The 16498-nt window shown below is 34.7% G+C and overlaps 1 protein-coding gene across 1 annotated transcript; it reads left to right on the top strand.

Moving 5' to 3' along the window:
• The first annotated feature begins 10937 nt into the window (after positions 1-10937).
• LOC103410864 (ethylene-responsive transcription factor SHINE 2-like) lies at positions 10938-12483 on the top strand. Its single transcript, XM_008349512.4, has 2 exons — positions 10938-11296; positions 11509-12483. The coding sequence occupies exons 1-2, from the start codon at positions 11217-11219 to the stop codon at positions 12083-12085; spliced, it is 657 nt and encodes a 218-aa protein (XP_008347734.3). The 5' UTR covers positions 10938-11216; the 3' UTR covers positions 12086-12483.
• The last annotated feature ends 4015 nt before the right edge of the window (positions 12484-16498 follow it).

The raw sequence follows: 16498 nt of genomic DNA, 5'->3' as shown, positions 1-16498 counted from the left end.
ATACTTAGGAAAATAACTTAGACCTAAACCTAGGTCATGTACGCATACCACTACCCACGTTTAAGGGTAAACCGTCCTTTCACACTATAGATAAAATTATCCTAAGGCGGGCTGTGACAAAATTCCTTTTTCCGGCCTTATGATATTTCAACCAACATTAGTTCCCAGATTACCTTTCGATGTTGTACTTGTCATTTCGTTATACCTACGATCAGTAGAAATCCCCAAAGTAGTAAGTATTTCCTTAGAATTAATGAAACCACCTCACATGACAAGTTCCTTACCAATCATCTGAAACCATCTACCCAAGCGGGCTCTAATATGTAATCAGCATACGGTGGTGCTACTAATTGATGATATTGTCCGATATCCAAGAACTATCAACCCATATTTAGGTGATATGATTTCTGATACTAGACACAAGTACTAGTATTTGGGAATGATACCTTTATGCTAGAACGCTAGTTCACAGTTTGAGGGTAGCGAACAATATCAAAATATCATATGTGCGTTAATTAGTGACGAAACTGATAGATTGATTAACAGTGACTACCTAGGGCCGAGGAAATTTAAATCGTGGAAACTTAGGAACAAGCTTTGTATTAAGATGGTAAACTCACGATTGTGTTAACCATATTACCCATTTAGGTAACCAAAACCTTTTTTACCAGTCACTTTTTCGATCACTTCCACAAATAAATATTGAGGCACAAGTTATTTTCCCGCTGTAAGAATGAAATGAGCATTGAGACAATTGTGAAGACCTTTTAGTACGTGGTGTATAGAAAGGAAGTAGTATGGTACATTTTTAGGACGAATATCTGTGGCGTCATTTCTCAAAATTTTACATGGGACATCACCAAATTGTGAAATGAAGCACACCATCAATCCATTTTCTCGTACTAAACCAGTTTTCCTTGTGCATTTTCGAATGACCCCTACATCATTGAGAAAACTTAGTTACAAAATCTTACCGATTAGGAATTTATTCGACCAAACACTTTGTCTTAGGGAACCTCAAACCTAGTCAGGAAGAAAAAAGACTAAACCTTTGGATCGTACCTAGATTTTAGCAACTCAATCGGGTGATGATTAAAACCGTTAATACTTATGCTTCGAATTGATGGTCTACCCGACTAACTTTTTTAACTCGAGTTTTCTTCCATAACTTGTCAAATTTGTAGTGGTCTTACCGATGACTTTCTCACCTACCCTAGCAACGAGAGAAAATTTTCTAAACACCGACAATCAGCTTTATACCAAATTCCTCAACTGTTAACTTTGATTAAATTGGTAGTTTTCTTGGGAGACGTGATCTCAGTACACAATATTCTTTTCTCTTTCCCAAAAGGTTGTAGCGGAAAAAAGTTGAAATTCTCAAAAAGTGTTGTGAAATGCGAGATATCATTGGCCTTGTCAATTTTATCAATAGTTTATTAGCGACTTTTCAGCTATAGCATTTTCCTTCCAAGTTGACTGAGGAAAGATATTTTAGTTTGGGATGTTGGATATGAATGAAATTTATGACAGCCTATATGTTGTCTCTTCCCGAGCATTATTCTTCATTTTTCGACAACGTTGATAATTTGGAAATCCACATTAACATTTTATCTAGATGATTTGGTTGTGTAGATGCAGCATAACGAAGTATCGCATTTGTTCCCCAGCATTTGGAACTGTACGAAATGAACCATCTTACTCATGACTTAGAGTCAACAATTATCATCCTTACTTGAAAACTGGATGACACTTCTCTTTGGAGAAATGTGTCCAAACTCTTTACTAACCTTAGACCTTTCAACTATATCTTCATTTGAAAGGAACTAGATTTTTAACTGTGGCAGTGGGAGAACCAAATCAACATTTACGATTGCACTATCATGTATCACCCCGGTTGTGTAAACGTAATTACTGTTTACCGCAGCAAAAGACATTATCTACCCTTGAACACTTTCAGCCTGTCCTATTTCATTTCAGTTGGAATTCACGAGTTTTGATATGAAGTTACTTACAATCATCAAGAAATCGTTCGAGTGGTTATAATCACTTCCTGTATCCAAATGGAGATGGGGAAATATCACCATAAGCTCCATGTATGAGCTATCTTGTACATGTGGAGATTATGATAATGTTTCGGTGATTATAGACTGACTTGACAAGTCAGCTTACTTTTCATTGGTCCAGAAAGACTAGGTTTAGACCACTTAGTAAAATTCCTCATTCTTGAAATTATCAAATTTTTCTGATGTTTCGATCAGCATCTATTATGATTGTGATTCCATATTCACCTCTTTGTTCTGGAAGGCATTCCAATTAACCTTGGGTACGTGTCTACCCTATTGCACTTTGTATTGTTTCTGGGGCAAACAGATCGTCTAGAAGAATTGCTCGAACGTTGAAATTTTAGTTATGACCATTAATTCCTGAATCACCCAATACATACCCTATTAAACGAATCTTTACCGTTGGTGATTGAATATTCAAGAAGCTACAGTTGAAGCGAGATATATGCATTTAACCCAATTACCTTGTAGTCTAGATTTGATGGACTTGTTTTAATCCTCAAATTCTTAAGTGTTCATTTAACCCTTTCGGCTTAATTTTCTAATAAACTATTCATAATGAGTCTACTCACTGAGATATTGTTAACTACATTGTTTGAGTTTCATGGTGTACTTGTCACTATTGTATCTCACCGTGATACGCATTTCATTTCTAAGTCTTGGGAAGCCTTTTTGAAGGTTATGAGTACTAAGTTTTTGTCCAGTACCACATTTCACCCTCAGACTAACAGTCAATTTGAACGAACTATCCAGACCTTAATGTACATGTTATGTTTGTCTAATCCGTAGTTTTAGCATGATTATGATTTACACTTATCTTTTTTAGAGTTATGTGTAACTGGGGTTACACTTTCGATTTTGAGTATGACACTATTTGAGACGTGGTATAGAGATTTTACACATAATACATGATGGACAGAAGAGTATTGCAAATAGGTATTCGAATGATCAAGATTGCGATATAGGAAATTGTGTAATGTTGATGATGTTGCTCGAGAAGGTAATACGTGAGCGTGATCGAGGCACCAATTGGACGATTTATGTGCATTTCCCAATAAGGGGCAAGATGGTAATATTGCATCCTCAAGAATTTCTTACTTGCTTATCAAGACAATAGTGAGTTGTTGGTATTGCGGGTTGCAGACTATAATATCGATAACTTATTCGTTGGGTTTGTTAAGCAAGTGGACAATTATGCCCGTCTACATTAGTATTTTTATTTAGTTATCTATTGTTGGGCATGACCCAAAGATGCTACACTTATCCCTAGAGTACGTGATGCTACAAGTGTGTAGGTGAAATTTTTCTATGTTCAGTTTTGATTTCAATACAACTATTTTAAATTCTACGTTATATTATGTACGTATTTTGACGATATGTTACTATATATCTATTTTTGACTTCATGTTTTCATAAAGGATTTTATATTTTAGTATTGTATTGAAGGAGGAGGAAAGTTTGAGTTTGGAGGCATGAAAGAGGAATCATTGCAATCCGATCACGACAGAATGACATTTTCTTCTATGCAACCACTCTATCTTGACTTCTTCTTTATGTACTTTGTATCTGTCTTTGAGTATTTTATGTATAGCAACTTATTTCAAATTTCGAGGACGAAATTTTTTTTAAGGTGGGTAGATGTGACAATCCATCCCTAATTTTTGACGAAAATGCCCTAGAGGTGAGATTGTTGACTTTTGTTTACTAGTGCATAGTGAGACATACCAAATATTCTTTTAGCGTATTTGCAAAGTACATGACGATACGAATGCGTAGGCACAAGCGGAATATAATTGGAGCTACAATGGAGATTTTACAGATTTACGAACGTGAAGGGTGATTTGATAATTTCATGTTTAGAGATATTTTATGACTTGTTTTGTAAGCCACATGGGGCCCACACCCCACTCATGCCCTGTCCCGTGTCTTCTCTCTCTAGAAATTTCGGTCCCTCTCTCTTTCAAACTCTCGTTTTTTTTAACTCTTGGACCACACTCTTGTTGCCACCTCACTCCCTCTTACTAAGTTTATTATTTTAAAACTATCTCTCCCTCTCTCTCCCGAATAGCTCTCTCTCTCTCTCTCTCGGACTTCTCCCATCCTTTGTGAAGCATAGCACCACCGCCACTTTCGTCGACTCCGACGAGCATCACAACCCAGAGCACCACCTCACACTACTCCATTTTCTCTCGAACACTCTTCCGCCCTCTCATCTTTCTTAACTCATAAATCTATCTTAGTTTTATCTCTATTCTCTTATGGGTGAAACCTAGAAACCGAGCCATCATCATCGTCGTTTCAACGAGCTTGAACCACAAAACAACGGACTTCATTCTCTCCCTTAGATTTCTCATTCTTTGGACTTCGTGCACACTGCATAGAAATGCAAAGGGGAATGCCGCCATGTTTTCCGGCGAGTTAACAAACTTCCAACGAGAGTAAGCTTTAAGGATAGCCTAAAAATTCTTGGATTATGTTTTAGTCTATGTTTCTAGCTTTCTTAAGGGTTTTGATACGAGTTTTGGTACATAACCATTATGGGGAAGACACCCCAGATTTCGGCGGAGATCTGGCAGCTTTTGAGCCGTTTTCCGAACAACTCTGGCCACGACCGAGGAACCCAATGGTATATTTCGATTCCTTGTTCCTTGGGCTTGAATTTGATATATTGGGTTGCTAGTTTTAATTGAGATTTGAAGCTAAACGGAGTCGGGGAAGTTTCTCGGCTAAATTTCTCAATTTTTGGCTTTCTCCTTCTTTGGGTGCGGCCGACCTGAGGGAAAAAAACAGAACCAGATTCGCGATCCCGTTCGGATCCGGCTCTGCCCAATTCCAATGTGGATCAAGAACATTCCTAGAATATTCTTTGGAATATTTCTTGGAATATTCCTTATGTTGACTTTTTCAATTTTTTTTCCAAAAATCTTCCTAGGCTAATTTCGACGTCCCGAGTCTGTTTTTGATATCCATTTAGTGAAATTCCAAATTTTTAGCGTAGTTGACCACCGGAGCATCTTGGTTGACTTTTTAGGGTTGACCGTTCACTCTTTCGTTGACTTTTTACAAAATTTTCCCGGGACAACACTTAGCGTAATTCGATGCTCTGATTTCGAATCCACACTCTATTTTCTCAGATTTAGTGTTTTAGTTGAGTTTTACTAATAGGCCCTAATATTATGTTTAGATACGATTACTATCAGAGACTTCGAGTTCTTTAGTCTGAACGGCTACGACCTCGTAAGTATCTGTGAGTGGGTCTTTTCTTATATATATATTATATTTTTTAGTTTCCATTTATATACTTGATAAAGAATTTTCTATGTTACACTACTTAGATTAGGGTAACGTATATAAAATTATCGTATTGACGAAATTCATGCAATTATACTATGTCCCATGGGATGCACATGTATGCCTATTAGTATCGATGCTTTAATAGTATTTATGATTATTGATAGCATTGCATTGATTAGAATTATCGAATTATCGATTTACTATGGCATGATCATATTTACGTTACTTGCTCATCGTGTACTGCACTGGTGTTAGTACTCGCCCCGGCCAAGGCCAATCTTCACATCGCACCGTACGCTCACTTTGGATTCATTGTAGGTGTGAGTCCTGTCCTAGATTGCTATAGGTAATTAGGACTCATATGTGATGCTCATAGCGCTAGTCTTCACGTGATTATAGTACTAGAGTGGAAATCATTATTACACCTAGTCATGTTCATGTCAGGATACCTCTGCATGAACTCGTGTGTCAGCATATGTCGATGAACACTCGATGTGATATGTTTACTGTGCGAGATATTGTGATTACTGGAAGTTATATGGCTATTTATGAATTTTGTGTTGTATTGAATTCTTGAGTTATTGCAGGCTACGGTAAGTATTTTCATACTATACGTAGTATGTATATTTTGAAAACTATACTTGTTTTACGGTGAGGGGTTATAATGTTTTCAAAAAGGTTTTTATAAAACTTTATTTTTAGGCCCACTCACCTCTGTTTTTCGCCCCCTTAGGTTTTAGTAGCTGAGCTTTCGTGTCAACGAGAATTCTTGGCAAATCTTGGTATAAGTGATTACCTTCGATGGTATAATTCTCATTCTACTTTACTGTACTTTACTTATGCTCTGACATCACATGTGAAATGGGTTCATTCCCGCGATCACCAGCGCACTCTTATACTTAGGCCCTCTTAGGTTTAAACTTACTCACATTTTACACATCACTACACTTTGTGGCTTTGTCACTCTCCTGGTGATAGGAGCATATTTATGTAACTTAGTTAGCTTGTTCTTGTGCATTTATGTTGTTATTTCTTAGTCAATTATGTATTATAAGCTATTTTCGTGTGTTTGTAGGTTCAAATAACAAAGTTAGCAACAAAGTGCTATTTGGAGCATTTTGGAGCATTTTTGGGCCAAGATTGGATAGTGCAAGCATGGAGACATGAGGATTGACGTTTTTGAAGATTTGAAGGCTAGAAATCAGCATGTGTGTGTGCAAGTGTGTTGACCTACAACTCCAAACATCCATCCACTACACCCATTACATCCACTTATTACCAAACATCCATCCACTACACCCATTACATCCACCCATTACATCCACTCATTACCAAACATCCATCCACTACACCCATTACATCCACTCATTACCAAACATCCACCCACTACACCCATTACATCCACTCATTACCAAACATCCATCCACTACACCTATTACATCCACTCATTACCAAACATCCATCCACTACACCCATTACATCCACTCATTACCAAACACTCACCCACTACACCCATTACATCCACTCATTACCACAACATACACCACTACCACCTTAATTAGATGGTGGTCCTCTCCCTAGCCTATAAATACATCCACCCTTCACCATAACAAGGGGGAGGAAAAAAGATCCATCAAAAGACACTACATTCACATCTCACAACTCCATACACTTACACTTTCATTCTTTGGCCGAGAGAACACAATCCACCCATCCACCCTTCACCATAACTCACCTATATCCATCCACCACCATAATTTACCACTCATCCATCAAACCACACCTTGTGCCGCAACAAAGAGAAGAAGGAGGACCCTTGGACGTGCTTGCCATTCAAGTTGGATTGTTGGAGCGTTTTTAGGTGTTTTCATTCTTTTGTTTTCAATGTCTAAATTTGTTTATCTTTGCTTTGTGAGTATGAGGAACTAAACCCCCCTTAGCTAGGGGGAAATTCGAAACCATGTTCATGCTTGCAATATGATTTGATTACCTTCAGTTGTGAATTCAATTTGTTTAACTGCTTGATTCATAACTTATTCGTGCATGTTTATTAAGAGTGCACACTTAGTTTGCATGCATGAATATGATGCTAGAGTATAAGGGAGTTTCACCTAATAGTTACAAACTTATATTCACAAGTAGTGGAGGTCGCTTATAAATGATCGCGTTAAATAAATTCTTAGCAGGAGTTTCATGCTCATCATAGTAACGAGTGCCTCGTCAATACTTATAGTTTTCATAATGCTTAATGATCTTTGATTGTATCTTTATTGTGCTGTTCACGTAAAGAACTTTTGAAGAATGCTTGAATTGTTGTATGCGCTTTCCCATCCAATTCAATAACTTAAGGAGAACTTGAAGGTTAATTTAAGCAGACTTAATTAACCTGGGGTGTTGAGTTTCATGATTGATCGAAAGAACAACTGAAAATTGGTTTATGTGCAAGTATGTCATGTGTGGAGAAAAACCTCCTAGCTAGCCTTCCATCCATTCAATTTACTCAAATTCGTGCAGATTTCATTAGTTCTTTAATTTACTTGTTTTGTTTTCAAATTCGTCAAAATCAAAACCCCCTTTACTTTAAAGTGTTTTATTAGTCAAAATCTGTTTTGATTTGTGTTTTTAGGTGTCACAAAAGTGTGTTAGAGTCTAAATCTGCCCAGTTTGTGTTTTTAGGCAGATTTGAGCGTTTTTAGCTTGTTTTGAGTCCTTTGAGTTTGTTTTAAGTTCTTTTAGTCTAGTTTAGTGTTTTTAACTTTGTTTGTATGTTTTTAAGTCAGTTTAGAGGTTTTAGCAAGCCCTCCTAATCCCTGGTTTAGAACGATCCCTAGTTGCATTTTTACTACAATTTGACAACAAGAGGGTTTAATTTGTGTGTTAAGTTAAAATTCGCATCACCTGGTGTCGGCCAACACAACTTGATTCGGAGCCCAAGTGGGTATTCCGGGTCGGGATGTGTCAATAATACTGAAATGTTTCTCATATAACTTTTATTTGAAGAATTTCTCATTAGAAGAAGACTCCAAATCAAAACTTTAATCATTAGACAAGACTCAATTGAGCCACCATCGCCCTTGTAATCAGATTTTGCATACTATTGTTCTAATTCTAAAGAAGTGCTTTGAAAAGTCATTTGGGTTTTATTGTGCCACTTCATTATACAACTTAACTTTACAACTATATCATACCAACAACAACAAAATTACTTACAACCATATCATTTATTCATTAGGTTATCACTTTTGGAATTACCCCTTTTACATGATTTTTGAGGGAAAAAATCGAAAAAAGTAGAAAAGAAGACGCAATTTTCCTTGGCCAGTTTATACTTTATTTTCCCAAAAAGCATGACCACTTTATATGCATTACAACAACATCAACAAAAAGAATTGACAGCCAAATTTAACTGGCTCAAATAAATGATGCATAAAATTAAAAGGTTTCAGTTCAATCTTGCTGAAAAAAACAAGGTACATTGAACAATAAGTTGAACCCACATCCATTATCCAGCCTATCAACTTCATATATCGTTGCATAAAGCATCCCATGAAGCAAACGTGGCACCGTTGTTAACTTCTCTCACTAAAACCATTTGAGAATTGTTGGACTGCAACAAAATGGAGATAAAGCATATATATACATATATGTAAAGGAATACTATATAGCTTCAAGGAAGAGTTAAAGCAACATTAAATTTAACAAACTTTTAAGGAATATATATATATATATATATACTTTGCTTCCAAGGTGCCTATTGTGAATCTTCCAAGTCATTTGGTGAAGATTATGTAGACCAATGTGCTTTAATTTTATGCACAAACCAAGTCAATGTATTAATTGATTGTAGAAGATGCCAATGTAATACATTATTTTAAGCCTGCTATACTAGTGGTTAATGTCGTTTCAAATTAGTAATTACTTAGCACTTGAGTGTCGATGTAAATGTATCAGCAAATTTATAATGGGACAAATTCAATATATTGATGTTTTGAGGAAAGAGGAAAGATTAAAAAGAAAGTCAATGGTAGTTAGTCAATTGCAAAGGAGAATGATGTATTGTGGTTGAATTAAGATAGGTTCATGGTTCAATTTCCTCCAACATAACGATAAAAAGAAGATATTGGAAAAGTAGTTATATCCAGGATGCTGCCTTTGTTACGCAAGTGCGCTAACAATATATTGTTTTCGATGGACTATGATAGCTCACAACCAACCAAACCTTAGTTCTTGGTATCTCACAAGCTCTCACGATTTCTTAAAGTGTTTCACTCTTGTATTTCTTGTACAAAGAATAAAACCCTAAAGTCCTATACATATTGGTATACCTAAAGTCCTATCTTAGATTACAATATAGGAATCCTTCTAAGAAAGCCGAAACCCTCCCAAAACAAGACTGAAAAAAGTAGCCCAAAAATCCGGAAACCATGAATCTGATGGATCGTGTAGCTATCACGACCCATCGCCCAGCACCAAGAAACACGCATGAAGTTTCTGCCTCGATCCGACCGGTAGCCAGGGCGATCAATCCTACTTTCTACACTTGCTTACCTCTCGAGTTGGTGCTTGCTGCCTTGGTTAGATAGGTTGCCCAAAAACTGGTTACACGTCTAAAACTTCCAGAAACCTATTCCAACTCTTAGATCACGAGCTAACTTCACAACAACATCCTTTCATTTATTTTGTTGCAATTTACTCACTGGCATTATAGGTCCAGAAGATAGTGTAAGGCAAACATAGAAAAGGTGATCAATAATTCAAGCCATGCTACATGATATATTGATAATAACTAGGTCGAAAATTCAACGCCAAACAATAAATTTGGACGCAAAAAGGTCAATAATGTAGAGACCCTTGTGGTCCTAGAAGAGTAACTAATCAATCCACAAGAGTCTTTTGAGTCAACCCCTAACCAAACACATAATGCCCATCTGAGGAAAAAAGCAAAAGGAACAAAAGTCTGTAGTATGCCTCATGTATACACGAAAAAGCGCATATATATATATATATATATGTGTGTATATAATGCCCCACTCATTTATAAGAGAGAAGGCATTGTATACACCGATTTTGCATGCATAGAGAATTCTATAGAATATTATACTAAATTGGGTCTGTTTTGGAATTGAATTAGTAAACTATTCTATTAGCATGATTTATATAGAAATCCTGGTCTTATACTAGAGTAAGTAACCAATCCTCAAAAGTCTTACTAAATCAACTAACCAACCTTTAAAGCATCCAAGGAATAAGAAAAATCTTCATAAATTATGCAATATATAAACGAAAAGATTATCGCAAATGAAAGTGCATATAATACTCCTACTGTGAGAGGGACGCTACATACACTTATGTGCAAGAGTTTTCCAAAAAGTTCAATATTATTTATCGTTGGATTAAGTAACCCTAATTGATTATATTCAAGATCACAGCAAAACCTAAGAAGAATAACATGAAACAATGGCATTTCTCACAACAGCTTCTTCACCAACATTGGATTAGCAAACCCTAATTTGATTAGGGTAAAAGAAGATTTTTTTTTTTTTTTTTCTGTTGGTAAGTAATAATAAGTGCAATTTCTTTTTGGTGGGGAGATGGAGAAAGGATCATAACATGATGCTCATTTTCTTTTGTTCCAGTTGTCAAGAACCTGAGGGTGTTTATAATGGCTGTGCAGGTGAATAATTTATTGCACTCTCTCTCTCTCTCTCTCTCTCTCTCTCTCTCTCTCTGTACTACAAAAGGCTTTCAGACCAAGCAAGCTACCGACAGTTCTTGTAAATGCCTATACTCTTCCCTCATCTCTCTCTAAAATTCCATCTCTCAAATTCTCTCTCTCTGGTTATTTCCTTCTAAAAAAACATGGTACAATCAAGGAAGTTCAGAGGAGTCAGGCAGCGACAGTGGGGCTCTTGGGTGTCAGAAATTCGCCACCCATTACTGTAAGTCCACCACACTCTCACATTCTTCCATTTAATACTTCATCCACCCCCATTTCATCGTTGTCGTAACAATCTGGTAGCATAGCATATCAGATTGTCTGACAAGCAGAATCTAATAACATAACATATCAGACTGACTGCACTGCTCGAGCAACGTGTTATGGAAATCTGTCTTACTTTCTCTATTGTCTTTTCTGTTGTTGATGATTTAGTAAGAGGAGGGTGTGGCTAGGGACATTTGAGACAGCAGAGGCAGCAGCAAGAGCATATGACCAAGCAGCAATTTTGATGAACGGACAGAATGCCAAGACCAATTTTCCGATATTGAACAACAACAATTCCGACCAAGACACGAAATCCCCCACTGACCAAGACACCCCATGGTCTCCAAAAGCACTTTCCGAGCTACTCAGGGCCAAGCTCAGAAAATGCTGCAAAGGCCAATCGCCCTCCCTGACTTGCCTTCGACTCGACAATGACAATTCCCACATTGGGGTCTGGCAGAAGCGCCCGGCCGGATCGCGGGCGAGCTCCAATTGGGTCATGACGATTGAGCTTGGGAAGAAGAAGAAGCAGGGTTCTAATCATGATAATCAAGAGGAATTGATGTCGTCCTTGTCATCGTCGTCGAGTTCATCGTCAATGGTGGGGTTGACTGAGGGTGGAGTGAGTGTGGTAGAACCGGATGAAGAGGATAAACTTGCAATGCAGATGATAGAAGAGTTGCTGAATTGGAATTATCCAACGCCTCCACCCACAGGTAATGTTCAAGAAGGAAACAATATTTAAAGGGAATTCTATACTCTGGATTTTTTAACCGTTAAACTCTTGATAAAAAAATATAATAAACAAGATCTAACGTTTAAAAACTTCAGAATATAAAAATGCTTCGAAGTATCGTAGAATTTCGATAGGTATAACCAACCAGTCAACCAGCTTGAATTCCTAGTGTTATTAGTCCTTGAAGTAGGGAAGCAGTTAAGACTGAGTGCTCAATTTGCAGTTACGTATAGTAGTTAATCAAATCATAAAACGCCACGTCCTCACTGTGGTGTTGTGATTGTTCAAAAAGAATCGTAGAAAGATTTCAGTAGATATTTGTCAAATCTGCGTGGTTGGTAGTAGCAATACTTGTCTTGAAAATGTAAAAATGTAGATAATATTAATTAAGCTCACCTCTTTCTGCAGATTTGGTTAATTTATACTGTTATAACTTAATAACTATAATCTCCAAAATAAAGATTGTTCTCTCTCCGTGATCAAAAGGAAAATGTTTTTAAAAAATATACTGTAGTACTCAAAAGAAGTTACAAACTTTGGGGAACTAAAAGTTGCTTGGCCAGTAGGCGAGCAAGCCTACACACCAGGGCGTCGCAGTCATCAAACCGACCACCCACGCTACACTACTTTTCCTAAAGCAATTGGGACGAACTAATAGTATCACCTCCCTTAAATAAGCTGTCAAAATATTCAAATTCAAATAAGCAATAGGGGTAAAAAGAGATAGTATTAATATTTTCTAATCGAAAAGCCAAATCTGATATAGCATAATAAAAAATGACATCTCTTTCCTTCCTGTCAAATTTGACAATAGCTTCAAAAAAAATATTGATCAATTATTAAATGCTTTTTATTAAGTTTTGAAATTGGTTTAAAGCCTTGCCTTTTAATTACTTTCTTTTACCAATGCAATGTTTAAATATTTTTATACTTTTTAATTCATTTTCTTTCATTACCAATGTAAAGAAAATAAGTATGAATTTTTGTTTAATATTTAAATTTGACATATGAGTTGAAGAATAAAACTATAAAAGATATTAAAGTGTCACATAAGTTGTCAAATTTAAACTTCATGTTTAAAATTTAAAATTTCCTTTAGAGATAGTCTAAAGTATATTATCATAAACAAAGCATCAACGTGGTTCTGTATGTCAAGAACAGATGTCTTTTGTTATTAAAAGGAAAATGTTACTTATTCATCGCATTATATGCTCATAAATAAACGAATCTTGCATTATCACAAAACTCAAGAAAGAAGGAACACAGGGGTCGTACTTACAGACAAATGCAGAAGTAGAAAAACAGAGTACAATGACACATATGAACCGATATTTTCCATATATAGGTTAAATCTAATTTTGGTATATAACACATATGATTGTTTTTTTTATTTTTTATTTTTTTTGTTTGGCCATTACGTCTTGATTGTCGCAGTGTGAGCGATGAATCAGAGTTTTTTTTTTTCCCAAAGCAATGAATCAGAATTAGGGTTGGCAAAAGTGTTTGACGTTTAATTTCCAAAAATAAGATATTTAAAAGGAGAAATTAAGTTCCCATTTTTTTTTTTAACTTCATTGATTGAAACCTTATTCTTTTTCAATTTTTCATCAAGCTCTTTCGGTTTTAATAAACGTCATTAATTATTTCAATAATAAAATAGTTTACACGTCAAGATAATTAAATTTTATTTCTAAATATATTCATTTAGTGTTGGAAACATTACATTTAATATATATTTATGGCTTAATTTTGTATCATATATTTTTATTTTTACTTTGTACCCATTTTAATTTGCAACCCTTTTTTGAAATTGTACCAATTTTCTTTTTAGTTTTAGTTTGTATACATATATTAATTTCTTTTTGTGTACATATTTTTTCAAACTTTTATTTGTACTCATTTTTTAACCTTTTATTTGCACCAATAATTTACTAATAATGTACCCATTTGTCTTTTAAAATGTATCAATTTGTTATATGTACCAAATTGTTTTTTTGTAAGTACCTTTTTATGTAAAATGTATCCATTTTCTAATGTGAAACCTATTTATTTATTTTTAATTTAAAATGTACCAAATGTTTTTTTTTATATAAAATGTACCCATTTTTTTATACGAAATGTACTCATTTTTTTTTTATATAAAACGTACCACCTTTTTTGTATGAAAGGTACCAACTTTTTGTACGTAAAATGTACCATTTAAAAATTACCAATTTCGTGTATGTAAAATGTCAATAATATAAGTAATGACACATCATGGGTTTTATTTAAATATAATTTATCTTAATGACATATCACGTCATTAAGATCTTTTTAATATTTTTAATCCCACAAATCTTGAATTTTATTTAAAATCTCATTAATATAAGTAACTACAAATATCAAATTTTAATTTAAAATTATATAACCTACACAGAAATGCATATTGCATTAATTTCAGGGATTTCAATAAAAAACTAAAAACCAACAAGGTTTCAGTCAAATAACGTTAAAAAATAGGGACCGCATTCAAAGTTACCCTATTTAAAAGTTTTCTTATATTAATATTTAGTTTTTGTTAATCAACCTACAAAAACAATGTTAAAAAAGATTTTAATATTAATATATTTCAACTAAACAAACCATACATTATATTTCTCTATGAAGTTGAACAAAGGGATATGCAAGTATTTATATTTTGGAGATGTTGGAATATGGTTCCTGCATTCATATTTCATACAAATAAATATATCATAAGATACTATGACTCCCAAAGAAATAACTACATGCTGCAACACTTCATAAATCCGCCAATATGGTGGCTTTAAGAATCCGCGAGTTAGTCTTATTTTTTGTTTTTGAGTCTTTTTTTATTTAAGAACACCTTAAATTTAATTAAGGATGTCCTCTTTGAAGTTTCATCATTTATTTAAGGGAATTTTAACGAAAAACTCCTAGTACTATTCACTTTAACAAAAAATCACATTTTTACATTAAAAAGTCAATCATGGTACTATTCATTTTTCCCTTTATTTTGTCCTTATCATTAAAATTCAAAGTTTTTAAGTTAACGGCTATCGTTCTATCTTAAAAAATGTGTACATGCCGCATGTCTAACACAAAAGAGTTATATTAATTCTACTTAATTATATTGAATATAACATCTGTTTAAGCAGTTTTGACATGCCCATCATGCTTCTGTTTCAACATCAGTGGAATCAGCATGAACCTAGATTTCTAATGTGATTCCATTTATTCAATCAAACCCGAGATTCGGTAGTTTTAGTTCCCTTGGGTGAAAAGTTGTACTTACGAGGAAGGAGACATAAAAAACACGAGTGCAAAAAGATGTTCTGAATGACGAATGTATATGAGTGCGGAGTTTCATAATTCAAATGAAAGAAAAGAAACCCAAGTTCTATAAATTCCTACTCTTTCAGACTGAAAAAAGATGAGAATCCAACTCTTGTCGTGAATATCAAAATGAGAATTTCTTCAATATAATTAACTACCAATAATTCAAGAGGTGAAAAGAAGTACATGTGGATTTTTCAAGGCAGCTACAGAACACATCATGTGGTGTGAATTAGAAAGAATTAAGACCACATGGATTACACGAACATGACCTGGTCCTGAAGGGACTGCCCTTGGTAGGTGGGGGTGATCAATGGTCATCAATGCTCCATACATCAAGCAGTGACTAAGCTTTTTATCTATATGTATTTTGGCTATCATCAAATTTATGAAGTACTTTCAGTGCCATGTGATTATCAAATGCAAAGTTGACGCCGAGGAAGTTTACTTTAATTTTGCTAGCGTCAGTCACGGACACGCGTACGAGTGAGTTTTGATTGTGGCAACATTCTAACCCCACACCAATGTCTAAAATATCGATAATATCGAAAATATTGATAGTCTAAAAATACAGAAATTTCAATGAAAATATTAAGATATTATTGATATCGATAAAAATTGAATAAAAACCACATAAATTGTAAGAAAAACTTGGAATTTTTATTGAAACTTTACAGGATGTTTATTTAGTCAATTATCTATTAGTTTATCACAAAAAATTGGAAGAAAATGTATTGCATGATGAATTTAACTGATTTAAGTACATTATATAGCGAGCTGACAAACATTGTGAGTGTAGAAAATATGTAGTAATTAATGAAAGAAGTTTAAACACACCATAATCATTTATATATAATAAATTAGTACAATATTTTACACTTTATACATTGCATGGTAAGATATATGAGTGACTTAGTATCACATAGAGTTCCTATCAAGGTCTAAAATATCGATGATATCGGAAATATCGGTAGTCCAAAAAAACGGAAATTTCGATGGAAATATTGGGATAATATCGATATTTTAGACCATGCTCCACACACATCATTGTTGTTGTAGATCCCCGTCAAGTTTTGAAATGAAAATAAT

Source organism: Malus domestica, chromosome 08 (assembly GCF_042453785.1).
Source record: "Malus domestica chromosome 08, GDT2T_hap1".
Classification (NCBI taxonomy): Eukaryota; Viridiplantae; Streptophyta; class Magnoliopsida; order Rosales; family Rosaceae; genus Malus; species Malus domestica.
The sequence above is the reverse complement of the archived record's forward strand: the minus strand, read 5'-3'. Positions and strand labels throughout refer to the sequence as shown.